Source organism: Hemicordylus capensis, chromosome 3 (genome assembly GCF_027244095.1).
Source record: "Hemicordylus capensis ecotype Gifberg chromosome 3, rHemCap1.1.pri, whole genome shotgun sequence".
In the NCBI taxonomy this organism is placed as follows: domain Eukaryota; kingdom Metazoa; phylum Chordata; class Lepidosauria; order Squamata; family Cordylidae; genus Hemicordylus; species Hemicordylus capensis.
In genome coordinates this window covers 41765120-41792982 of record NC_069659.1, presented here as the reverse complement: position 1 = coordinate 41792982, position 27863 = coordinate 41765120, and the positions used below count along the sequence as shown (strand labels likewise).

Below are 27863 nucleotides of genomic sequence, written 5' to 3'. Positions count from 1 at the left end.
GTCACTGTTGTGAGGAAGCCAGAGGAAAAGACATCTATTTAATTGTAAATATTCTGCTGTTGAGAATTAGGGAAATTGATGTGGGGACCCATAACAAAATATCACAAGGGTATCCCAGCAATTAAGGAGTATATTCATGCTCAGATTCCAGTCAGCCTGAAACAGAAGCCTCCAGGATTTACAGAGGGACTTTCTGAGGACTCACAGAGAACACCTTTTTAGCCTACGTTCCAGTAGGCTTATGAGATCACCCAGCATTCTGTGTGTGTGTCTGTGTGTCCACCCCACTCCATCAACTTCGCAACGCCTGGACCAATATGAACCAAATCGGCTACAGTTGTAGGGACAAGTAGGGACACCTCAACGGGTTAGATTGTGATGATGTCATCCACCCTGATCCAAGATGGCGGATGTATAAACTTTTGTGGTGCAAGTGGGCTAACTTGTGAACTGCTTAACCGATTTGAACCAAATTTGCTACAGCTGTAGGAACACATAGGGATGCCCAAATGGTATGGTGTGTGGTGATGCCATCCACTCCAATTCAAGATGGTGACCATGGGAACATCTGAGGTGCAAGTGGGCTAATCTGTGGACTGTCTACGTAACTTATTTAAACCAAATTGCATACAGTTGCAGTGAGTGACACACAGGGACACCTCAATGGTATAGTTTGTGATGAAGTTTCAGGACCCTCCTAAAACTTTCCGTCGCTTGTGTCATATTTCAGTGATGAGCTCAAGTTCAAGGCTTGCTGCTAGCCCCAAAACTAAGTGCTTTAATTCTACATAGAATGAAAGGTTCTAAACAATGAGCAAGGGAATCGTTTTTTCCTTTCCTTCTTCTGAAACATCACTATACAATGCACAAAGGGAAAATTTTAAATTCATGACATGCATCCCACTGAACCCAATCCCTCTCCAGAATACTGTGAACTATCCCCCCCCCCCATTTCCACCCTTTCTTCCTTTACCTGACACTCAGCTGCTAACACATTCTGTGACTCCTGGGGGCTATTGAGTATGTTCAGTCCTCACTGGGCCATTTAGGGGCGGTGTTTTAATGTACTAATTCTTCATGCCCAGGAAGTCTTCTTAGTATGCAGAAACCACTATCTCGTCTGTGAGTGGTCCTTTTCCCCAAAACTGATAGGCATGAGGCCACCATTTCCAGCATTAGACACAAATAGGGGCCTACAACAATTTTTTTCAGTGCATTTCCAGGCCTAACAAGAATGTCCGTGTTCATGGCTCAAATCAGTCATGGAGGCTTCAGAAAGGTATCCATTGTAATGTTGGTGGTGGGGGATGGATTTCTAAAGGCACAATGTTTGCTTTAAGGGACTGTGTTACTAGGGATGTGCTATTGCCCTCCAGATCAAAACGCTGAGAGTGACCTTGAGTTGGAGAAGTAAATCAGAGACAGAGATCTAATAATGGGTGACTGCACATAGACTGGGCAAATTCATATGCGGATATTGACAGAGAAGCCAAATTTCTAGACTTGCTAAATGACTGTGCCTTAGAACGGATGGTTGCAGAACTAATCAGAGAGAAGGCAACCTTGGACTTAATGCAGAGTGGTGCCCAGGCCCTGGTGCAAGATGTCAGAGTTGTAGAACTATTGGGGAACAGTGACCATAGTGTGATCCAATTCAGCTTGTATACTGCCTGATATGCATATCTCAAGGTGGTGCAAAAATTGAAAATATGTAAAAGTCACAAATTAAAATACATGACAATAAAAACAATATAATAAAGTTATTAAAACAAGTTTTTTAAATTATTAAAATTCTAATTAAAAGCCTGAGAGAACTGAGAGAGGATCTTGAGGTTCTTCCTGAAAACAAACAGAGAAGGAGATGCTCTTATTTCAGCAGGAAGCTTATTACAAAGCCCTGAGCAGCCACAGAGAAAGCCCGGTTCTGGGTTGCCACAAAACAAGCTGGTGGCAACCATAACCGGATTATAACAAAAGAAGTGCTCTCTCAAAAAGCCTGGACCCAAGCCATTAAGGACTTTATAGGTAATAACCAGCACTTTGTATTTCACTCAGAAACATATTGGCAGCCAGTGCAGTTCCTTTAGAACCGGTGTTATGTGGTCCCTTCGTGTCGTCCCAGAGACCAATCTGGCTGCCGCATTCTGTACCAATTGTAGTTTCCAGACTACGTACAAAGGCAGCCCCACATAGAGCACATTATAGTCATCATGCCTGAAGTTTACCAGCATATGTATCACTGTTTTAAGGTCATTCACCTCTAGACATGGACGTAGCTAACGTATCAACCGAAGCTGATAAAAAGCACTCCTGGCCACTGCCTCAACCTGAGAAACCACAGAGAGCTTTGGGTCTAGGAGCACTCCCAAGCTACGTATCTGGTCTTTCAGGGGGAGTATAACCCCATCCAGAATAGGCAGATCTAAGCCATCTCTCAGGTCCTGCCCACCCCCAGTCAGTACCTCCGTCTTATTTGGATTCAACTACAGTTTGTTATCCCTCATCCAGCCCGTTACTTCCTCCAGGCAAGCATTTAGGGAAGATATGCTATTTCCTGATGAGGTCAGCATGGAGAAGTAAATCTGGATGTCATCAGCATACTAATAGCACCCAGCACCAGGCCTCCTGATGATTTCTCCCAGCGGTTTCATGTAGATGTTAAAAAGCATTGGAAACAGTATGGAACCTTGTGGGACTCCACACTTCAGTTCTCACTTAGCAGAATAACAGTCTCCAAGCGACACCATCTGGAATATACCAGAGATGTAGGACCTCCCTCAGGCGGTCCAAAAGGATGCCATAGATGATGGTATCGACAGCCGCAGAGAGATCCAAAAAGATCAGCAGAATCACACTCCCTCTGTCGATAGCCAGTTGGAGATCATCCATCAGGCCAACCAAGGCAGTCTCGACCCCATAGCCCATACAAAAGCCAGTTTGAAATGAGTCTAGATAATCTGCATCATCCAAAATTGCCTGGAGCTGAGAGGCCAGCTGGCCTCTATATATGAGCAGAGCATTGTTGAGGAAGTCCAACACAGACGCATTGGACTTCAGAAGAGGCAACTTCTCAAAAATGAGGGAACTGGTAAAAAGGAAGCTGAAAGGAAAAGTCAGGGGGGTCAAATAATTCCTGAAATCATGGAACTTATTTAAAATCACAATAATAGAAGTACAGTTGGAATGTATATCAAGGAGGAAAGGTACCACCAAGTTTAGTTCCAAGTAGTTTATATGATGGATGACCTCTCGAAGGGACCATCAGCCATTTACCTGCATGTCCCCAAGATGGATACCCCATCCAGTGTCCAATGCATCTGTGTTAAGAAATACAGGAGGGTCTAGCAACGGTTTGATCTGGGAGAGCTTGGTCCAAGAGGTCCACCACAGAAGGGATCAGCTAACCCCAGAGGGGACAAGGAAAATTTTGTGCTGAGTGTCCTGTTGGGGATCAAAGGCTGTAATATGACCAGCCAGTAGGTGGCACTTCCTGCCACTACTTCTTGTTGAACCTGTCTCTTCCTGTTACACAATAAAATAGTCTTAGCCTATAATGGATGCCTTCCTCTGAACTCTCATGACATGTTTATGAACCAATGTTGAGTTGGTGCATGCATAACCAAGTGAGAGGTAGGGTGGCAGTAGTCAAAGGAATGAGGCCTAACATGAGTTAGATGTCCCTTGCCTGTTGCAGAGGACTTCCTCGGAGGGAGGCAGCCAAATCTTTTATGTGAGCCATCTTCTCCGGTGGAAGGTAAAAGGAGATTTGAGTAGAGTCAAAAATTGTCCCTAAAAACTGACAAGGGTTGATTGCATTTGAGACTTTTTGTAGTTAATCTTAAAACACAGGCACCGGAGTAAATCTAGAGCCAGGGCAAGATCCTTGTGCAAGGTAGCATGAGACTGCACCACCAAGAGCCAATCATCCAATTAGAGGAACATTTGGATACTGAGTTCTTGAAGGTGTGCAATTACTACCACCATTTACTTATTTATTTATTTAAAATATGTATAGACTGGTCCTCCAGTACACTACTGCTCAGGGTGGCTCACAACAATAAAATAGATACAATGTAAAATAAAACTAATACCACTAAACAAATTACGTAAACAAATAAAAATCAGGCTAAAATCACAACCAGAAGTTCCAAATTAAGAATTATTTAAAAACCTAAAAATTGAGAATTATAAAAACTAAAAATTAAAGACTAAAGAATCTACCAGATAGAACCAAAGCTGGAATATTTAAAAGCCTCTTTTTTTAAAAAAAATGTGTTTTTAGTTGTTTTTTAATAATACTGTGAAGGGTATACTCTCTGAGCCAAAAACAAGCTGAATGGTATGGCTTGGAATTGGAACTTCTGGGGGCCTATTTGAAAATGCAGGTATTTCCTGTGCTGTGGGAAGATTGTAATGTGGTAGTACACATCCTCCAAATCTGTGGAGGTGAACCACATTTCCTGTACAAGCAAAGGCAGAATCTCCAACACAGTGAGCATGCAAAACCTTTTATAGGTGATGAATGTGTTCAAATATCTAAGGTCCATGGTGGGCCATCCCTCTTTGGGTTGCCAAAGTAAAGGGGAAATCTGTTAGATGGGAAGTCACTGGTTCTATGGCTCCTTTTTAAAATAAAGCATGCACCTCATCCCAAAGCATCTTTGTCAGAAGTGTGGTTTGCATCCAGCATTTGGAGGACGTGCCAGAAACTCTACCCAATAGCCAAGACTTATGATGGTCAGAACCCAATTGTCTGTTGTAATGCCCTCCCACATGTCCAAATATGGATGCAGATGCTCTGAGCAACAAGCCAGAAGTCCAGCAGAGGAAAGGAAGAGACCATCTGCTTCCCATTCAATGCTGCCCAGGGCGAGAGCCTGTGTGTGCTGTTTGCTCCTTCTGCTGCTACTTGCCTCCCCTGTGCAACTGCGGCCTGCTGACCCTGCTGAACATCTGTGGGGATTGTGTGTTGGAGTGGGGCCAGGAGTGACTCAGCAGTTGCTGGTACCATCTGCCCAGCTCTGGGCCTTTTATAGGAATGCTGCCTGTGGCAGCGGGCCTGCCACCAGCGGGGTCACCACCAAGGTGGAGACGCCAAAGGGGGTCACCCCTTTGGGAGAGCCACATCGGGGGATAACTAAGGCGAGGGCCAAGCTGCCTGGTTCTTGATCCTTCATGGGTGTGACAGTGGTGGGTGGGTAATTTTAATTCGGCTTATGTTTTAAATCCTAGGCGAGTTTAGTTTTAATGTGTCTGGGTTTGTCTGGAGACGGGGACATATCTAATGATTATGGAGCAGCTATTCCGGTGGTGGTGGGGACTAGAAGAAGTAATGTTGGCAGGTCAGCGGGCTGTTGCAGGGGAAGGGAAATCGGAAACTCAATAGACGTTTCCCCTTCTGGCTGTCCTGCCAGCTCTTTGACCTTGGGGAGCAGTGCCAACCACCCACAGAGCCTCATCTTGCTCCTTTGTAACACCAGGTTGGTCCAGAATAAACCTGAAATAATCCATTATCTGATTCTGGGTGAAGGGGCAGACTCAGAGACTAGGTTGGGGGAGGCTAGTGGCTCGGTCTGGTCCCAGCTTCTCCCTCCAGGGTACTCTGTTGAGGAGCAGAGGAGGGGGCATGGGCAGGGAGGTGGAGTGGCTGTGGTCTAGAAGAAGAACATCTCCCTTGCCAGAATCCCTGTCAAAGTGTCTGACCATATTGAATGTGTGTACTTAAGTTTGGGTACCAGGGATAGACTGGGACTTCTGTTGGTATACCAATCACTCTGCTGCTGAACCCAGTCCCTAACAGAGCTGGCAGACTGGGTGTAGTGCTTCGCATTGGAGTCTCCCAGGCTTGTGGTAGTGGTGGACTTCAATGTTCACTTTGACACCAATTTGCCCAGGACAGCTCAGGAGTTCATAGTGGCCATGACAACTACGGGCCCATCCCAAGTGGTCTCGGGACCAACGCACATTGCTGGTCACAAGCTTGACCTGGTCTTTCACTCTGATCAGGGTGGTGTTCCATGGGTAGGGACTCCAGTGATTTCTCCCATTGTCATGGACGTACCACCATCTGGATAAGGTTGGACTCACGATCATGTTCCAACTCCGCAGAGGCGAGGTGCCCATTAGGTTGGTCCACCCAAGAAGGGTGGGCCAACCCTTCTTTGATCCCTTATTTGATCCAAGAAGATTCCAAAAAGCCTTGGAGAGATTTAGAGTTCGCTCTGCCAGTGACCCTGTTGACTCCCCAATGAACAATTTGAAGAGTCAACTCACCGGGGCAGTGGACACAAAGGCTCCTAAGTGTCCTCTCCAACCCGCTTCGAAACTGGCAAGTTCACATCCGGCGGAGTTGTCCAGGGTTGTGAAGGGTCTAATGAATGCCCCTTCCCCCTTGAACCAGTACTTAGAACCAATGATTACTCGTCGTGATGTTTTAAATGAGTTTTTTGTGGACAAAATATCTCTTATCCTGGCCGACTTAGATTCAAACTCCACAATTGTTACAGTGCCTGATGCCGAGGTGTCCAGCAGCTCCTCTTATGTGGTGGCCCAGGATAAGTTTCAGTTTATGACTCTGGAGACTGTAGACAAGTTGTTTGGAATGGTGCAGCCTACCTCCTGCCCTCTTGATCCTTGCCCAACATGGCTTATAGTATCAGGTAGGGAGGCTGTTGTAGAGGGCCAGATAGCAATTATAAATGGTTCTCTGAGGGAGGGCAGGATTTCTCCTTGTCTCAAGTAGACAATCATTAGACCGCTTCTGAAGAAGCCTGCCTTGGATCCCTTGGAGTTAAGCAACTACAGGCCTGCCTCCAAACTTCCGTGGCTGGGCAAGGTGATTGAGAAGGCAGTGGCCTCCCAGCTCCAAGCAGTCTTGGAGGAAATTGGCTTTCGGGTGGGCTATGGAGTGGAGACTGCCTTGGTCAGCCTGATGGATGATCTCCAACTAGGAACTGACAGAGGAAATGTGACCCTGTTGGTCCTTTTGGATATCTCGACGGCCTTCAATACTATTGACCACAGTATCCTTCTGGAATGTCTGAAGGGTTTGGAGGTGGGAGGCACTGCCTTGTGGTGGTTCCACTCCTACTTCACGGGCAGATTCCAAATGGTGTCTCTTGGATTCTGTTGTTCTTCAAAATCTGAACTTTCGTATTGTGTCCTTCAGGGCTCCATATTGCCTCCAATGTTCTCTCTGTCGCTGGGAGAGATCATCAGGAAATTTGGTGCAGGGTGTTATCAATATGCTGATGACACCCAAATCTATTTCTCTATGTCAACCTCATTGGGAGAAGCCATAACTTCCCTAAAATGCCTGCCTGGAGGCAGTGATGGGCTGGATGAGGGATAACAAACTGAGGCTGAATCTAAATAAAACGAAGGTACTTATTGTTCAGGGTCAGAACTCGGGAGATTATTTTGATCTGCCAGTTTTTGATGGGGTGATGCTCCCCCAGAAGGAACAGGTACACAGTCTGGAAGTACTCCTGGATGCACACCTTTCCCTGGTGTCCCAGTTTGAAGCAATGGCCAGAGCTGCTATCTATCAGCTTCAGCTGATACACCAGCTGTGCCTGTTTCTTGAGATGAATGACCTCAGAATGGTGTTACATATGCTGCTAACCGCTAGACTGAACTACTGTAATGTGCTCTATGTGGGGCTGCCTTTGTACATAGTCTGGAAACTACAGTTGGTACAGAATGCAGCTGCTAAGTTGGTCTCTGGGTCATCTTGGAAGTTAGTTATAAGTTTATTCGGTCATTGACCAGCAAACATTTACAATAAACCAGTACGTATTTGACAAATAATATAACAAAACCTGGCCATAACAGAAATAATATCAGTGTCCTCATTAGTTAAAAGTTAATTTAAATAAAATTCATCAGACTGGCCAGGCAAATTGTCTAACATAGGAGATAAAAGTCTTAAACGGGGTTCCCTATAAAAATCACAATAAAGAATAACATGCGAGGTGGATCCTATAACCCCTTTGCCACATGGGCAAAGTCATAAAAATAGTGGAACTCCCTTAAACCTGCCATCCAATACTGCTGTAGGAAGAACATTTAAACGTGCTAAAGTGAGGGCTCGTCTAAATTTAGGGACAAGCACCACATCAAAGTACTTAGCTGGCTTAAGATTAATAGCTTGACTCCCTAAGTATAAACCCTGCTTGAGCCATGCACCTTCTTGTTGGACTTCTATATACAGGACACGTTGCTTAACTAACTTCCTGGCTTGCTCAATTCCTACAGTATGCAAATCCTCTATGGAGAGGCCAAAAAAAGAAAATTTACTCAACACAGCTCGTTTCCAGCTCGAATTAAAACCACCATTCATAGCCAAAGAGGCTAAACCACCTGTCCAAAACTCAATTTTAACCAAAATCAAAAAATACAGCACCAGTATAAGGATTCCAACCTAATAAGACCAACTTCTCTTCTGATGACAGCATTTGGAACACAACACAGAACTTGCAAAATGCATCTAATAAACTTAGTCTGGATAGCCTCCAGTAGGGCAAAATTACTTGCAGGTCCCAGTTGGGCTCCATATAAGAGCAAAGGCAGTACTTTGGCTGTATAAAGTCTCACTGTCGCAGGTATAAAAGCAGCACCATGTGTAAAATGATAAGATTTGATCTTATTTACAACCATTTGAGCAGACTGTCTGATGGAGTTAAAATTGGCATTTCTAGGGCCAACAGAGTGAAACGTAATTCCTAGATATTTAAAGGAATTAACCTGCTCAATCTTGTTTCCTTGTATGGACCAATTATAACGCCTAGCTCGCTTGGAGAACACTAAGACTTTAGTCTTACTATAATTTATTTCAACAGACTCTTGGTTACAAAATGATGAGAAGAGTCTTAGGGCACGCTTAAGGCCTACAGGTGTCTGCGACATAATAGCCATGTCATCCGCATATAATAATATGGAGACGTGCCTATCAGCTAACTTTGGTGGATGAATAGAGAGGGTGGACAAACAAGTAACCACAGAATTAACCTAGATGTTGAACAAAATAGGAGCAAGTATACAGCCCTGACGTACTCCTCTAAAAGTTGGAATTTCCGATGTTAACTGTCCAGTTGGGACATAACGAACTTTCAAATAAGTATGCTTATGCAGACTAACAATAAGTTTGAGTAATCTTTTATCTATTCCAAGGGCTTCCAGTTTAGACCACAGTCTCTCTCTAGAAACTGAATCAAATGCAGCTTTAAGATCAATAAATGCTACATAAAGTGCTGAACCTGGGAACCTAGAATACTTCTCTGCCAGAAATTGAAGGGTAAAAGCATGTTCCGTGGTGGAACGACCCTCGAAAGCCTGCCTGCTCGATAGCTAAAATGTTATTTGCCTCAATCCAGTCTAGAAGTTTTATCAAAAGATGCCTCGAGTAAATTTTACTAATAACATTAAGTAAGCTAATGGGACGATAGTTGGCTGGGTCCACACGCCTACCTTTTTTATAAGAGGAATTATTATAGCAAGGCCCCAATCGCTGGGTATGTTAGCAGTTGTATCTATATAGGTAAATAGCGAGGCTAAAATGGGGACCCACCAATCAAGATTCACTCTGATAGCCTCAATAGAAATGTTATCACTACCAGGGGCTTTGCCATTACTAAATTTCTGAATAAGTTTTTCAGAAATTTAAGTGTCCCAACATTCCAGACTAATAAAGAAAGGGAAAATGATGACTGCATCAGTCAATTTAATCCAGCAGGAGAAGATGGTCTAGACGCAGAAGAATGGCAATGGGCATGGATAACTTCAGGATGAAAGTCACTAGATAGTCCAGCCCCCTTGACCTCCAAAATTTGACCACTGTCCTGCAATGCCATCTTACACAAGTCCACCACTTCACTGCTAAAGCCAAGCCTCTCACAAGGTTGTAATTTCAAGCTCAGGTTAGATGTAAAAACTGGAGATATATCCTGAAGCAAAAAGGAAGAATTCAGAAGACCCACAGATGGTCATCCAGAGGCTTTGTCCACACTCAGATCAACAAGATCGTTTGCAGTATCCATGGTAAATGGGAAAACGAAGTAGAATGCAGCTCCTCAATGGACTTTGAAAGCTGATTTCAATAAGATCAGGAGAAAGCTTAGGCTCAGGGGAGTTAGAATTAAGAACTAAAGCAGGATGCAAAAAAGCTAAGTCACTAGCCAATTTACATTTTGAAGCAGCCTCAGTAGAAGCATTCAACCTTTGATCATGGGAATTATGTAAAATAAACCCTTTCTTGAAAGACTCAGTAGAATTTTCAGAGCAAGAGGGTGGAGCCAAAAACTGTGGCTTAACTGCTGTAAAGACCAGTGAAGTAATCAAGGAATTGATAAAACATCGCTGTAAACTTATTCCATACGTGGATAACACTGCCCTAGAGTGCAGAAGCAAATTAGGAATTCTGCTGTTCTGAAAGGTAAGTTTAAGATGCTGAGTATAATTAACAGCAGGTAGAAATTCAAATCTAACAAGGTCTCTCCTCTGAACAGAGCAACAAAGTAAGGAATTCAAGGAGGCAAGAATGGCCACCTTGTTAGACCACCTGTGCCAATTTTCAGGAAGATGAGAAATAGTCAAGAAAATGCAATTTGGTTGTAAAGTACACTTGAACAAGTTATCAGACACAGGGGGATAAACAAACTTAGGCACAGCCTGTTTTAACTTAGATCTCTCATCTGCAAACAACTCCTTAGTAGGCTTGATGCTTGTTGCCTTTGTAGTGGAATCATTAGACGTTGCCAAATTATCCACAAGTTTATCTTGAAGAGTGGAAAACAAGCGAACAATATCCACAAACTTGGACTCCAACTGGTTTAAACTTCGTAGAATAAGATGCAAGGAGTCTGCCGTTAGTTTACAGTAGCGAGATAAAATAGTACTTTGATCCTTCACATGTGGTGACTGGCTCACAGAGTCAGCTTCAGCCAAGATGGAGGCATTAGCTTTATCTTTAGTTTTATTGCCTTCAGAAAGCTCAATCAAATTGATAGATTCATTGCAGCAATTAACATCAGCAGAAATGTCTGGGGTTCCAAGCACTACAAACCTGTTTTGTAGAGGCAGAGTAGAACACAGACTTGCATCTGGAGCCAAATATTTATCAATACTTGTTTGTTCCAGCTTCTTTCCACAGTCCTGTTTCAGCTGGAGAAAGAGACGAGGCTCTAGGGCGTTTTTTCTTACCCATCTTGCGCCAAACAAATCCAAACTAAGCAAATATACTCCCTAGTTATTCATACAAACATAGAACCAAAAATAATTTTAAAAACAAAAGAGAATAACTATACCAAAGGGAGTTTTAGGATTAGAGCAGGGAGCCAAAAGAATGTGCTGCCATTCAGCCTGTAAGTTGGTTTTTTATGGTTACTGTTACTGCTGTTTAACTCATCATATTTAAAATGATGCTATACTTTAAATCATACTTTAAATCATATTATTCCCGTGTTAAAAGAGCTATACTGACTGCCGATAGGTTTCTGGCCAAAATACAAGGTGCTGGTTATTACCTATAAAGTTCTAAACAGCTTAGGCCCTGGGTATTTAAGAGTCTCCATTTTGGACACCTCAGTTCATGGAATCCTGAACTTTTCACCCACCATTATTTGGCAGAGACTCATACTGGTCTCTTGGCAAGAACAAAAAATCGGGCTGGGTACCCCAAGGTGACAATAGTTAAGATTGCAAGGGACCATCCCCAGCATCTCTCTCTCGTTATCTCAAGAGAGGGCAACCAGCCAGCAAGCAGACCAAACTCACAGGAACACCACAAGGGAAATAATACTGCCTTTTCGCAAAAGAGATAGCATGACCAGCACTCTCTGCAGCAACCCAGATAAGAGCAAGCATTTTCCAACCTATCATCAATACCTTAATTGGCTGCCAATGACCAGAATGGAGGCATTCCATTAAAATTTAAAATGTATATCTTTACACCTGGAGCGTCATATCCATCACAAAGATAAAGTCTAGCTATTCTCATTTCCACATACACTTCCACAAGCCTTTTGTTTGGCAAGTCACACCCAAGACTGACCAGTTCATGCAACTATGAACTTCATTGTTCTAGCTGAGTTTCTGCCCCTCCAGGGAGGGAGCATGGCTTGGGAATTGCTTCCAGGCATATTTTTTGAGTATAAGTACTGACCAAACTACATGGCTTTAGAATCTGTTTGTATCTTTACCCTGCCATTTGCCCCTCATCCTTCCTTCTTCCTGTGAGGAGGAGACCTGCCAGTACACCGACCTGCAAGTGCACCGAATGCACCACCGGACCAAGGACAGGTAAAATTAACCATCTGCCTCTTTGAGTCTCCTCATCCCCTTTCCCCTCCCTCTATTCCTGGATCCCAAGCTAAATTACCTTCTGAGAGATTCTTGTTAAGACTATTAGTTAAATTATAATGTGTAAGCAGCTCTACAGATTGTATGTGAATTGAACATAACATGTGAATAAGTCACAGTGTTAGGTAGCATGCAGAAGGAGATGAAGCCAGTCCCTAACAGAGCATGGGTAAGCTCATACACAGTACTTTATATGTGTTTCATGTTGATATTTTGCCTTAGGTGCCAAAATGAACAAGTCCAGCTCTGATAGAAAGTAGTCTCTACCAAGGTCTTTGTTAAAAAGAGATTTTCAGTTAGTAACAATGGTTTTCAGATAATGCACATTATTCCAGAAAACACACAATCTGAGTAACTTGGATACTGAGGTACTTAAGCATAAGGTACATAGGACACTTACCTTTTAATGCTTCATTAATATAATTCTCTAGGTAATATATTCTCAACTTGTCTTGATTCTGATCATCGTCGATTCCACTGGCAATGATATAAATTGGGATATCACCATACCTATTCTTAACCCAACTGAGAATCTTGCGCAACCCCCAAGGCACCACTGGAGTTCTTCTGGCTGATTTTAGCCAAGTAATATCTATATACCTTTGGGCATGAAGCCGGTAATCATATGTTGCACTGTCTTGAATTTCTGAGTCCACAAGCATTGTATTGTAGTGACTTAAGGCAAAGAAGTCAAATGAACCACGGATAAGCTGTCTTTCCACTTCTGAGAAATAAGGTAATTGGAAATCATGAAGATCTACCATGTTTCTTTGGTGAAGCCACTGTCTCATTACATCTGGATAGTCACCACTTCCAAAGATTGGCTCAGCAAGCAATCCAATGTAAAATTCAAGAACTCGTCTGGCTGTATTTTCATCAGTTTGAAAAAAGGAGGATGCTGGCTCAACCCAGTCAGCCTGCAAGGCAATAGATATTTTACCTTTCTGAGTCTTTCTGAATTGTTTATCATATAGATGCCATGCTTTGGCATGGGCCCTCAGTAGATTATGCACTGCTTTGTATGTCAGTTTCTCCACCTTGGGTTCATCCATTGTGATCCAAAATTTGACATGCTGGCCAAGCTTTTTAAAGCAAAGCCTAGCATACTCAACAAAGGCCTTTACAGTCCGTGGGTTCTCCCATCCTCCATGCTGTGCTAAAGAAAGAGGAAGCCCTTGATGCTCAGCCAGGGGTTGCCATAAAGTAACAACAGGCGTTATATTAACTCTGAGAAGTTCACTCACAAAACATTGATAGTAAAACAGAAGTGTGTGGTTAATTTCAGTCCCATTGCCTTGAGGGAGAATTAAATGCCACATCAGCGAAAAATGAAAGTGTGTGATGTGCATGTCCTGCAGTAAAGAGATCTGGCGCCGGATAGCAGCAAAATCAACACAGTGAGGCTTGCGTTTTAAGGCACTAACTCCATCAACTTTAATGAGCTTCTTGGTTTGATGGACATCCCAAACATAAATATTAGAGTCACGGAACTGGGATTGTGTTGTATCTGTCTGAAAAGAAAGGAAGGAAAGTAGATTCAGCTTATTACAAATGAGGAAACAATTAATTAAGCAAGCTAAATAATTTCCCGTCCAGGATGCCAGCTATTATTTGCTTGCTGTGTTTCTTTTGCATACATTAGGAGTCATCTCTCTCAGTCATATACAACAGTTGTATCTGCTGCCAACACAGAAAGTGCAGAAATTGTCAACATTTTGCAGTTTCCTCAAATTTATGCAATGTGAGAAACATTTCATATGGCACTTAAAGCAGAATTCTCCTTCCAATTACATACCATAAAAACCTCATAACATAACATCAAAGCCCCTTTGGTTTAAGATGAGAGTTAAGGTGCATACAATTTTCACTCTTCCCCCACCCCACTCATACCAGGCACTTATGAAGAGCCGAATTTGTAAAGCTAGCACGAGCCTGTATGAACTCTTTACTGCTTACAGAGCACAGAAGTTAAGGTGAGCACCTTAACTTACAATTTACATGCTTTTTAGAGCACAACTGAAAACTGCAAGCACCTTAACTCTTATCTTAAATCAAAGGTTTTTCAATATTTTAATTTTGTGAGGGAGGGCATATAGAAACTTTTTATTTTTAGATATGTTGCATTAATAGGTGATGGTTATTTTCCTGAGTTGAATGTTTAGGCAATTCAGGATGTCCCCCTCCTTTCCCAATGTTTTCACCTCAGCTATACTCCTGTGTCTTCTTTTGCTTTAGCACAATATACAAAACATATGTGCCAAAGAACAAAAGGATCTCCCTGAGGCCGGTTCTCTTCCTGAACACTGTCATGTGGACCAGTCCCTAAGCTAATTGTAACAGTTGCTGATGATCAGCTGCTGTTTCTTCCATACATCTCAGTGTTCTGTGAATACAGAGGAGAATTTTTTTTTTTTAAGAGCATGTCAAAGAGAAATAGCTTTTCTGGAGAATTATCCCTTGTAGACTAGTAAAGCATGAATTTCCACTAGTACTGTGGAAATGCTTTCAGAAATGTTTTTCCACCACGACGCATCTACAGTACTAATCATGGTCCTGCAGCATAAAATGCTTCAGTGTCCTTTGAAAGTGAAAATTTGCAGGATTTGAAAATAATCTTAGAAGTCACTTGTGCTAACTGGGTCACTTTGCAGCTGGTACTGGTCCCAGTCTAGGTAGAAGTTCTATTTGAATCTCAAGATATTTGGGAGCCAAGATGATAAGGATGGCAGAATTATCCTATATATCAGTACACCAGGTAAGATGCCAGGTTAAAAAAAAAAGATACAGTACTTCTTCAAAATAATGGCTACAATCCTGACTAATGGCATACACGTGCTTCTAACAGGCCTGATTGTGAGAAAACTCTGAGAATGGTATATCTTGGCTTGACCTTTTGCACATCCCACACTCTCTCCTCATCAGTGCACAAACAAAACCACCAATTAATTGTTTATATTTCTCATATCTGTACATGTCACTTTACAGGGTAGCTTAAGAAAGAAAAAACGCTTGCATCAGGCTTACATTTGGCGTTTTAACAGTAGAGGAGACAACAAAGAGAAAAAGGGAGAGGCAAGGGTTAAAATAGGCTATCACACATTTATCTGAATGTGACATCTCCATGGCCACCTGATCTGTTCCTGGAAAGAACAGAGATTGTTTTTTAATCACCTGGCTAGAGTTAAGATTTCTTTCTTCTCCCAATCCTTTTAAAGTTTCAGTTTTTAGATGTCAGTTTTTAATTGCTGTTCTAATAGTTGTGCTTTAAGTGACGACTGATGGTTATTCTTTTGCTGTTTTACTTGTAAACCACCTCCTTGGGATTTTTTTTTAAGGGTGCTATAGGATTCCCCTAACTAAATAAAAATAAAACAAGTAAAACAAACAAGGAGAGAGAGATAAATAACCCAAGACTCATACTACATTGAGAGTTGTCCTCAGAATGTAATGCCTGAACTAGTCCAAACTGTGGTATTTTGTCAGAGGAAGCAACTATAAAATATGTTCCATAATGAAACAGAGGCAAGCATATTATTTGCCTGCACTAAGGGAAGGTTAGGGAATTATTTAAATTACCTGAAGTCGATTTTCAGTAACTCCCCAAGCAAAATTACAAGGGAAAGTCCCTTCTACAGGCTCGTTTTCTGGTACTGGGGGGAAGCCGTTTTTCAATATAAGCTTTTGGTAGAAAAATGCTGAAGATTTTGGCAACAATTTTTTTTCATGACTGCGAAAGTCAACGTAAAATAAACCCCGGCGAATATTGTAGCCTTTGAGCCATTCGAAGCCATCCATGAGAGACCAAGCCGTGTACCCAATGACAGTAACTCCATCATATCTGATAGCTGAAGAGAAACAAACACAGAATGATCTAATTTCTCCAGGTATGCTACACGGCAAATATTGCTACAGTTATATTTGTCTTCCAGAAAATATGATGGCTTAAATATCTTTCTCGGCGATTTCAAACTGCGATGCCAGTATTCAGCCATTATGACTGTACACTAGTTCATGTGTTTGTGTGAATAGCTGTTCCTACAATCACTTTAAATGGTAACCTGGTTACAAGTCCCTTGAAATGCAGGATATAGATCGGAAAGATACTGCTGTACCTGCGTCCAGCAAAACTGCACTAAGATCATAAAGCAAGATCTCAAGTCCCCTCCCTTTCTCTTTTGATCTGTTATCATCTGTGCTAGCAGAGTTGGCTTTGAATGATTCAGACAGTCATGAGTGAAAACTGCAACTAAACTTTACTCTTAATTTTTTAAGAAAAATCTAAGTAGAAGCTAAACTTGCTAGGTGAGAGAGCTGAGGTACATATAAATGGGAGGTGGGGAGGGGTCTGGAAGCTGGAATGCAAACATTCAATTAGTTTATCATAAAAATCTGATATCCCCAGTTGCTAGACAAACTCCCCCCTTCCCTATAGGAGTTAGTTACATGTAAACATACTAGTTAACCCTTTGTTTTCTGAGTGAGAATAGTCTACTGTTATCTCGATTCCAACCATCGGGACAGCAGTGCTCACTGCAAAACCTCCTGACTTAGTCTAATTCGGGGCTTGACAAATCCCAGGTACCAGGGAGCCACATGCCTAAAAATTTAACTGTGGCACCTATACTAGGATATTCAGAGGTAGAGTTATCTAATAAAATCTGTATTTGACCCAGTAAGCGGTATTTCTGTTCTAATTGTGTTTTTTGTAAAGAGGATAAAGAGAAGCCCATTGACCCTCTTCCTCCAGGAGGTCTGTCACTAAATCTAGTCATCTGGTCAAACATCCACTGTCTGGCTCCTAAGCTTTTGGGCTGGCTACTAGATCCAAAGAAAAATGTCGAGGTCCGGCCTAATGTATGCAAGCAGCATAGTTGGAGCCACTAATGCAAGGCAGAAAATTTTCCAGTACTAAATTTCTCTGCAGAAAATTTTTAAGCCCACATTTGTACAAACAACATGCCAAATCAGATAGTTACATAGTAAACATTTTGGGGGAGGCGGGGGAGAAAAAAATGCCTGTGAAAAAAACTGAATGGGATTTTTTCCTGGAAAACTCACACAACTGGACAGGGCTTTCCTGTAACTCTGTTCCACATGGCCCCAGTAACTCTTTGCTGCTCTTTCAGCTCAGGCACTTAGGTCAAGTTCTTCCTGGGGGCTGCTACAACAGTGGGATGTTGGTAGGAGAATGAGCTTGGAGCTCATCCACCTCCTAGTAACAGGGATCTCTCAACTCTGAGATCAAGGCTCCCCTTTGGCAACTCCCATGCCAGGCCTGCTACTGTTCCTACTTGGATTAGGAGGCAATACTATTAAGATCTTGGGAAGGGTGAGCCTGGTCTGGGTCTAAATTTCCTTCCGCATTTCCACCTGCTTTGCCCTACTGGAAACTGGAGTCTCACACACATAGGGAGGAGTTGCAGCTCAGTGCTGGAGCACAGGCACAACTGCTACTACTGCCCATATGAACTAAAAATTGTTAGAAAGTGGGGAAAACAGTTTGCAGCCAGTAAATGTTGAGCTATAAAAAGTTATAATCTCACTATTTTGTCTTCCACTAAAATGATTTTAGAATAAAAATGGACACAGGCATGAGGTAAATTCAATTTTCCTTTCAAATAGAACATGTGTGACAGCTGGTATTTTAAAAAGGAAAGTTGCATCTAACATTTATCAAAGCTCCCTTTTCATATCATTATAAAGAGGGACATGTGTGACTGAAACACAGTTTTGTAAAATTGCTGTGAAAGCAGAATAAGGCTCCAGTAATAGTTATTTCCATTTCTTTAAACTGGAAAATGAATTCTTGAAGTCTGATAGGACATCCAAGAAGATCAGTGCCAGAAAGCAAGCCTCCCATCTCTCTGTCTCTCACACACCTGGTATATATTCTTATCTAGCAAATATTTGCTCAGCTATCTGAAGCATTAAAACTGATCATTGAATATCTTCTTCCTAGAGTGATTCACTGCAAACACACAGCCAAATGCACAAACATCACAGAGTTACATTATGCAAGTATAACTTTCCCCCCAGCGCCAGCACAGCAGCTTTAGACCAAAGCAACATTATCCATACTTCTTAGAATGCACTTGGCAACCACAGAGGTAAGTAAAGTAAATCCTATTTTTCTGGCACCTCATTCTGTAATGAGCACTTGGACACATTTTTGCAATACCAATGGCATATAGCTTTTGCAGAATTGTATTTAAGGAACAAGAGAATAATATTTAACAATAATTATGAGATCATTAAAAAAAATCCTACCTTTTAAAGTGTCCGTAATTAAATATTTAAGATAGTTCACATACTTGGAGTCATGCCTCTCGACCCTGCCAGAAACAAACCAGCTGCCCTCCACAACAAAGATCTGAGGTTTGTTATATTCACTGCTTATCCAGTAAAGGATCTGCCTTAGATTTAGTCCTTCTGACTGCTGGAATTTCATGTCAGGATCCACAAGATCATAACTCAATGTGGGTCCAAAACAAAGAGCAAAGAAGTCAGCTGTCCCCCTGATGAGCTTCTTTTCTGCTTCAGTGAACTCTGGCAGCATGGAGGAAAGATTACTCTTCATGCTCTGGGGGTAGTCTCCATCAATAAATATAGGTTTTGCAAACCAGCCTAGCACAAAATCTAGAGATTTCTGACATTCTTGTATATCGTTTTCAGTCATACGTCGAGGTTTTATCCAGTGAGAACTTAAGGCAATGGAGATTTGACCTCTTTGAGTAGGACGGAAATGATCGTTGTAAAGATGCCAGACTTTGGCATGGGCCTAAGAAAGAAAGAATGCAGTGAATCAGTTTTCTTTCTCTCATTTTAACTGTATATTTCAGAACTGCATAACTTCAGCCCTTCAGCTGTTGCTGGACTACAACTACAACCATCCCAAGCCATAGCAGCCAATAGCATGTATGCAGAACCCACCTCCCTCTCTGGCAATTGGCTTTGCCTCAATCACACACATGTTGGGCACAACGGGAAAACCAGGACTGGACTACATGGGGAGAGGAAGGAGTCTCTGTTCTCTAGTTATGTTGTATATGTTCTCCTGCAATCATCCAGCCAGAGGGGAAAAGAAACCACATCACCTCTCCTTTTCTTCACAGAGAATTTGAAAGAGGCTTCTTCCCCTCAGGTTGGGGCAAAGATGGAAGCAGCAGCAGGACTGAACACTTTTGCTCCATATGTATGTGTGTGCCTATGTTGGTCCTCCATAAGTCCCTGTGCAATTGGAGCACCAAGACACATGGCCCTCCTGCTTATGCTGGTCTCAGCCAGCTCGAGGAAAGCAAATCAGCCCATTTCATAGGAGGCACTGGAAGGCTGCTTCCAGAATGGGAGAGAAGGTTTAATGCTTGGTGTTCCTCCTCTCCCTTCCACCCTGATGTTGCTAGGCAATCTTAATCTCCCTCCTCACAATATTTCCATTCCAAATGTGCACAGCAGAGAGAACACACAAAAGCTATGCAAGTGCCTCCACAGGAAACCAAACTTAACTGAACAGCAAGATTCTTCTTGTGGATGGGATCTCATGTGAACTTATCTCTGTTGTTATGTGAGAAGTTGGGCTCTGTGCAGCAAAGTTTGCCGCCCAAAAAATGGAACCCAAGATTTTGCCCAGTTCACTTCATGGTGTCCTTCCAAGTCTGATTAAAGAAACAAAGGTGGGGGGGAAATCCCTCAAAGAATGGAATTACTTAGAAGGCAGATTGGCAGAAAACCTGGAGTGGACGTCTCTTGCAGAGGGGAAGATTGCACTTACTAGACTTCTTAGCCCTGCAGATGAGAAACAGATTCTTGTTGGACATGCTATGGCACAACTAAAGCCCTGCATATGAATAGATACAAGGAATGAAGAGCCTGCCTAAGGCAGGAAAGCTTAAAAATTAAGTGTCAGGAGAAGCAATGTTTTAATCTTTAAAAGCTCCTAAATGAGAACTGGGGAAAACCGAGACTAGATTTGGAAGAGGAGAGGAGTCTGTGCTTTCCAGTTATGTGTGGTACATTTGCTAGGGAAGTGAAGCATGGTCTGATTTCTAGAAAAAAATACACAGAGACTCAAACTTGTAAAGAAGCAATGCTATCCATTCTACAAATCCTTTTCTTTATTCTGTGTGGGGAGGGGCAGGCTGCATTTACTCCATGGAAGTGAATAGCACTCTGCATGTGCTCAGTTACATTTTTTAATATATTGCTCCTGGCTAGTAAAAGTTAACAACTGGCTACCAAATCCAGGCATAAAAAATGTGGACCCTCACATATACAGACTGAGAGCAAGGGAGCTACATGGGCAAGTGGAGGGAATTTGAAGGCAGATCTTTCCAGTCCAAGTTCAACATGCAATCCATGACATCATACTTATTTTAACAATTAATTTAACAATAAAAATAAATAAATAAAATAAAGTACTGGCTCTCTAACATGGGTAATAAGAGAAAATCAGTTAATGCATTGTACAAAAGGAAAAGTCAGTCTTCCTAAATGATTCTTACTTTAAAAAAAAGATTAATAGCTCTGCCTATTAACTTGAATGGGTTTGTGGTGCTTCACAACATCTGAAAACAAAGCATACATTTTTCATGTTAGCCAATCCAAAGTTATCATAAACTAGGATTGCCATAAACTAGGATTGCCAACTACGGACTTTTATAGAGGACATGCGACTAGCGTTTCCTAGCACTGGTATCCAGCGTTTCCTGACCAGTGTTACCTGACACTGGTGTCCGACTGGCTTGAGATCTCCTTGCTTCTTGGTTGGCTTGTTGTCTTTCAAATCAAATGTTGGCATGGCCAATTGTTTCCCCACTGGCTAGGGTGAGGGAGCAGGGAGGGAGGAGGCCAAAGGATATAATTTCAAATATATATAAGGGGCTGCTTGGAGGCAGAGAGAGCCATTGCTTTTGTGCTTCAGGAGAGGAGAGACTGCAGCAGCACAGAATGGAACACAAAAAACGTTCCGTGCACACCTCTAGCGTGCAGAGAGCAAGCTACAGAATGGCTCCTCACAGGAGCCAAGCTGAACTTTCTAGTTCCACTCCCTGCCACTGCTGCACTGGTGAACATAAACCAATTTCAGCTAGTGTTAGCCAAATGACCCAAAAACATCCAGCAAGTTTAATTGATTTTATTAACTTCTGATGTGCCAGATAACTTACACATCAAAGGTGCTATTTCATGGAATATGCAAGAAATTCTATTGAATTGGAAATAATTCTTTCAGATTGGTGGTAGCTGGAAGTTGGAACCATTAGGTAAAAGAATCACAGGTTTTAGCCAGATTGAAAGGGGCCATTTCTCCCTTGACAGGCAGAATATGAATACGAATATTTACACGATGCTTTTCAACAAAAGTTCCAAAAACGGTTTACATAGATATAAATAAATAAAATGGTTCCCTGTCCCCAAAGGGCTCAGTATCTAAAAATGAAACATAAGATAGACACAGAAACAGCCACTGAAGGGATGGTGTGCTGGAGATGGATAGGACCAGTTGCTCTCCCCCTGCTAAATAAAGAGACTCGCCACTTTAAAAAGGTGCCTCTTTGCTCAGTTAGCAGGACTCAAGTATATACAGTACACAGACAAAACCAGGCACCAGAGTCTTATTGGCTGAGCCTGTCTAAACAATCTTTTATTCACTGATTGCAAGACAGACATAGCTGGTTGATTTCTGCTTACATGATTGGAAGATTCTAGTTAATTCTATAGCATATAGAAATAAACTTAACTAGTAGGTGAGGGGGCGCCCTCCCCCAAGTCTTGTTATGCTGCCTCATCGTGGTGGTAGTGTGTTCCTGGGAGAGATGAGCGAAGTACGCCAGGAGGTATACTCCCAGTAGGGTCATCCAAAGCATGAAGGTCATCTCAGCTGCCCAGCTAAAGCAAGCAGCAACCTATATTGGGCAGTAGCGATATAGGAAGGTGCTGGAGGTGGACGATCACTTCAGTGACAACAACAAAGACATCATTTCATACTGTGTGGGAGAAAGCAATGGTAAACCACTCCTGTATTCTACCAAGAAAACCACATGGATAGACGAAATGGAATGATTGTTAATGTAGTGCCTCAGGTCAGATGGTACTCAATGTGCTACTGAGGAAGAGCTGAGGATCTCTCAGAGTACCGATGGTGTTTATGACATGGTTAGACTAAAGTTTTTTGGACGTCTAGCAGCTGATGTGGCCATGCGGGAAAGAAAATCCGATGCTACAAAGACAGAATTACAATGGGAACGTGGAACGTAAGCCGCATGAATATGGAAAAGCTCGACACAGTGAAAGATGAAATGAATCGACTACAGATTGACATCTTGGACATCAGTGAATTAAAATGGACTGGAATTGGACACTTTCAGTCAGAAAATCACACCATTTACTACTCAGGACACGAAAAACAAAGTAGGAACGGTACTGCTTTCATAGGGAGGATATAGCAATGACAGTACTTGGGTACAATGCAGTCAGTGTCCAACTAATATCTATTAGATTTTGTGAACAACCCTTTAATATGACAGTTCTTCAGGTCTACACCTCAACAACTGATTCAGAAAAAGAGAAAGTTGATTAATTTTATGCTGAAGTCCAGTCTGAAATTGACAGAACATACAAGCAAGATGTGATGCTGATGGTTGGAGACTGGAATGCCAATGTTGGAAAAGGTAAAGAGGAAAACACAGTCAGCCTATATGGCCTAGGAAACAGAAACAAAGCAGAAAAATGACATATCAGTTTCTGCCAAGCCAATGATCTCTTCATTGCTAACACATTCTTCAAACAACCAAAGAGGCGCATTTACACATGGACATCACCAGATGGAGTACATAGAAATCAAATTGATTACATTATTGGTGCAAGGAGGTGGAAGAGCTCAGTTATAAAAGCAAAGACATGGCCGGGGGCTGATTGTGGAACAGCTCACAAACTGCTCATGTGCAAGTTCCAAATCAAGCTAAAGCAGAAAAACAAAGGTATCCAATTTCCACAATATGATCTTGAGAATGTACCCACCATTTTCAAGGAGAACCTCAGGAACTCCTTTGAAGTTCTGAACCTCATTGAAAGGGAACCAGAGGAACTGCGGAATGAAATCAAAGAAATTGTTAAGGATGAATGTCAAGCCTCTAACCCAGGGATTCTCAAACTTGGGTCCTCAGGTGTTATTGGACTTCAACTCCCATAATCCCCAGCCTCAGTGGCCTTTGCTTGAGGATTATGGGAGTTGAAGTCCAATAACACCTGAGGACCCAAGTTTGAGAATCACTGCTCTAACCAAACTAAGCCAGCAAATTTGGAGAACAACACAGTGGCCAACAGATTGGAAGAGGTCAGTCTAAATACCCATACCAAAGAAAGGAGACTGAACAGATTGCACAGACCATCGCACAATATCCTTAATTCTAAATGTTAGCAAAATAATGCTCAGGATCATCCAACACAGATTAGAGCCCTACCTGGAAAGGGAAATGCCAGATGTTCAAGCTGGTTTCAGAAAAGGCCGAGGAACAAGAGACATCATTGCTGATGCATGCTGGATAATTAAGAAAGCCAAAGAATACCAGAAAGAAGTCAATATGTGCTTTATTTACTACAGAAAGGCCTTCGATAGCATCAAACATGTCAAGTTGTGGAATATCCTTAGGAAAATGGGCATCCCAGAACATCTCATTGTTCTCATGAGAAACCTATACACAGGACAGGAAGCCACAGTCCAGATGGAACATGGTGAATCAGACTGGTTCCATCGGCAAAGGAGTAAGAACAAGGCTATATACTTTCTCCTTCTTTATTCAATTTATATGCTGAACATATACTGAGAGAAGCTGGAATGGACGAAAATGAGCATGGTTTTAAAGTTGGAAGAAGAAACATCAACAATCTGCACTACACTGATGACACTACTCTGATAACGGAGAATGCAGATGATCTGCAAGTTCTAGTAATGAAAGTCAAGGAGCACAGTGAAAAAATGGGACTACAACTACATGTCAAGAAGACTAAACTAATGACAACAGGTGCAGCAACCAGCCTCAGAATTGGCAATGAAGACATTTAAGTGGTGGAAAGCTTCTGCCTTTTAGGATCGACCATCAACAATCAAGGATCCCGCAGTCAAGAAATACGCCACAGACTAGCACTTGGTAGGGTTGCAATGGCCTTGGAAAGGCTATTTAGATGCCATGACATGTCTACACCTACAACTAAATGTAAAGATGACTAATGACAATGGGTACAGCACCCAGCCTCAGAATTGGCAATGAAGACATTGAAGTGGTGGAAAGTTTCTGCCTTTTAGGATCGACTGTCAGCAGTAAAGGATCCAGCAGTCAAGAAATATGCCACAAACTAGCACTTAGTAGGGTTGCAATTAAGGCATTGGAAAGGGTATTTAGATGCCATGACATGTCTACACCTACAAAGATTAGAATCATTCGGACAATGGTTTTTACCCGTGATACTCTATGGATGCAAAAGCTGGACCTTGAAGAAGCAAGATAGAGAAAGCATTGACGATTTTTAACGGTGCTGGAGAAGACTTTTGAGGATACCATGGACAGCCAGGAAAACAAACAAATGGATCATAGAAGAAATCAATCCAGAATTTTCACTCGAGGCACGAATGACCAGGCTCAAACTATCATACTTCAGACATATTATGCGAAGATCCAGCTCCCTTGAGAAATTCATAATGCTGGGGAAAGTTGAAGGAAAGAGAAGAGGATGACCAGCAGCAAGGTGGCAGCTGGGGAAAAGGCCAATTCCATGCTAGGGATCATTAGGAAGGGGATTGAAAATAAAACTGCTAATATTATAATGCCCTTATACAAAACTATGGTGTGGCCACACCTGGAGTACTGCGTGCACAGGGGCGTATCTAGGGTGGAGCAGGCAGGGCACATGCCCCGGGCACCACTTGAAGGTGGGCACAATTTTTAAAATTTTTTAAAAATGGCCACCAAAAACAAAATGGCCACCGTGCATGCTCAAATGGCCTCTGTGAGTCCCTAGGCCATGCCAGGCCTCACAGAGGCCATTTGAGCATGCATGGAGGCCATTTTGTTTTCAGCCATTTTTTTTAAAAAAAAAATTAAAATGGCCACCGCACATGCTCAAATGGTCCCTGCGAGGCCCTAGAGGCCAGAGGGGGGAGGGGAACCTTTGCAGACCCCCTCATGGCCTTTAGGAAGCCCCTCAAAGGGGCTACAGGTGGATTGTTTTTTTTAAAAAAATTAATATGTCAAGTCACTGTAAACATATTCAGATTGGCACTATGTACAGAGAATCAGGGCTTGTGAATACTGAGCTGAAGCTTATGAGCTAGGATTGTATTCATTTGCTCTTACTTTGCTTCTTGTGACAAGTGAGTTAAATATGATGTCTTAATAATATGGCTATTAATGGTGAGTTTATCTTTGAATCAGTGTGAAATCCTTAGTTTTAAGGCCCACTGGGAGTTTCTTGCTCTCTTTCTCTCATTCTAACTGTCTGAAATACTACAATATATTCCAAGCAGTGACGCAGTTTACTCTGCATATCCTTTAATTATTTTCAGAGTATCTGGGAAAAGTCAAATTCTCCACTTATTTTTAAAACTTATGTAATAGTGATGCTACAGTGTATAGTAGAGAATTAGATAGGCACTTCTGTTTAGTTTTCCAAGTACACCTCCACATAGTATTTGGGTATTTCATGAGCTCCAGCATACTGAAATTTGTAGTTTTCCAGCATTTTTTGGTCTGGCTATGTCCACTGCCATATAGTTTTTGAAATATTAAAAGATTAACAAGCTTGACTTGTATTTTTCAGCTGATATTATGGTAAAGTTATCTGAAAGATGGGTGTCAGATGTTTGGACAGGAGACACAATTTCAGTGCTTGCCCTAGACACTATTGTCCCTAGATACGCCTCTGTGCGTACAATTCTGGTCACTACATCTAAAAAAGGACATTGTAGAACTGGAAAACGTGCAGAAGAGGAAAACCAAGATGATTAGGGGCCTAGAGCAGCTTTTTTATGAGGCAAGACTACAACACCTGGGGCTTTTTAGTTTAGAAAAAAGACAAGTGCGGGGAGACATGATAGAGGTCTATACAATCATGCATGGTATGGAGAAAGTGGATAGGGAGAAATTCTTCTCCCTCTCACACAACACTAGAACAAGGGGTCATCCCATGAAGTTGATCACCAGGAAATCTAGGACCAACAAATGGAAGTACTTTTTCACACAACACATAATCAACTTGTGGAATTCTCTGCCACGAGATGTTGTGTGGTGACGGCCAACAACCTGGATGGCTTTAAGAGGGGTTTGGATAACTTTATGGAGGAGAGGTCTATCAACAGCTACTAGTCAGAGGGCTATAGGCCACCTCCAGCCTCAAAGGCAGGATGCCTCTGAGTACCAGTTGCAGGGGAGTAACAGCAGGAGAGAGGGCATGCCCTTAATTCCTGCCTGCAGCTTCCAGTGGCATCTGGTGGGCCACTGTGTGAAACAGGATGCTGGACTAGATGGGCCTTGGGCCTTATCCAGCAGGGCTATTCTTATTTTCTTATGTTCTTATGACTTGATTACGACAACAATGAATGCACCACTGAGAGACCTTAAAGGCCAAGTTGAAGTCAGATCATCCTGGAGAGAATCTATCTATGTGGTCACTAAGTGCTGACACTGACTTGACAGCACTTAATCAGTCAATCAGTGGGTGAGGCCCATTGTTGACTGGTCAAAGTCACTTTGCACATATTACACTGACAGAGAATTTATATATACATAATAGAATTTTTTAATGAATGTGCCTGCCAAAGGGTTAGTTTGATATTTGTAGGATTTCAACTTGAAATATTAATTGAATTGAATAATTACCATATATGGTAAATTTGAATCTGAGAAAGATCTTCTGCTTCTATTGTGCATGACGTTGTTTCTGAATTATTGATCTGATTATTGAGTGTTAAAAATCTGTCCAAAAATAACAGTTAAAATCTGATTATATTCAGAATGTCTTCTTTGAAATACAAATAATAATACTGTAAACTAACTAGTGAGCATATTCCGATGGGGGGGAAACTCTGATGGGGAAACTTTTGCTGAAAAGCAGTATATAAATATTTGTTGTTCTTGTTAAAAAGTAGCGTAATCAGCTAATTTAAAATGACAGGATTGTTCATGTAAAATTTGGAATCTGTAGGACATTGGGAAGTACAACTTTATTACAAATTCTTCAAAATATGCAATAGATTCTGGGGCATACAGACTGAGAAATTCTCCTAGAGTTACACACCTAACTAGAAATCTAACACAACAACATGGCTTTTTTTACATTGCCTGCACAGCATTAGACTACGGAAGAGGCTAATACATAAGAACATGACTATACCCTGCATGCATTCTAAACCTGTGGAACACAGGGTGTGTCACAACCATGCCTGCCTGCTCCATTGCAGCTAGGACCGTACCTTAGCAGGTGCTCTCTTGGGCTTTGCATAGGACAATCCAGCATTC

General features: G+C 42.0%; 1 protein-coding gene across 1 annotated transcript in view; it reads right to left on the bottom strand.

Moving 5' to 3' along the window:
- Positions 1–27863, bottom strand: part of KL (klotho) — a 47443-nt gene that overhangs the window by 3792 nt on the left and 15788 nt on the right. Inside the window, exons 2-4 of the mRNA XM_053312426.1 lie at positions 18625–19135; positions 15934–16202; positions 12758–13868 (exon numbers count right to left, since the gene is read on the bottom strand). Coding sequence (XP_053168401.1) covers positions 12758–13868; positions 15934–16202; positions 18625–19135 — 1891 coding nt within the window. The remainder of the gene's footprint in view (positions 1–12757; positions 13869–15933; positions 16203–18624; positions 19136–27863) is intronic.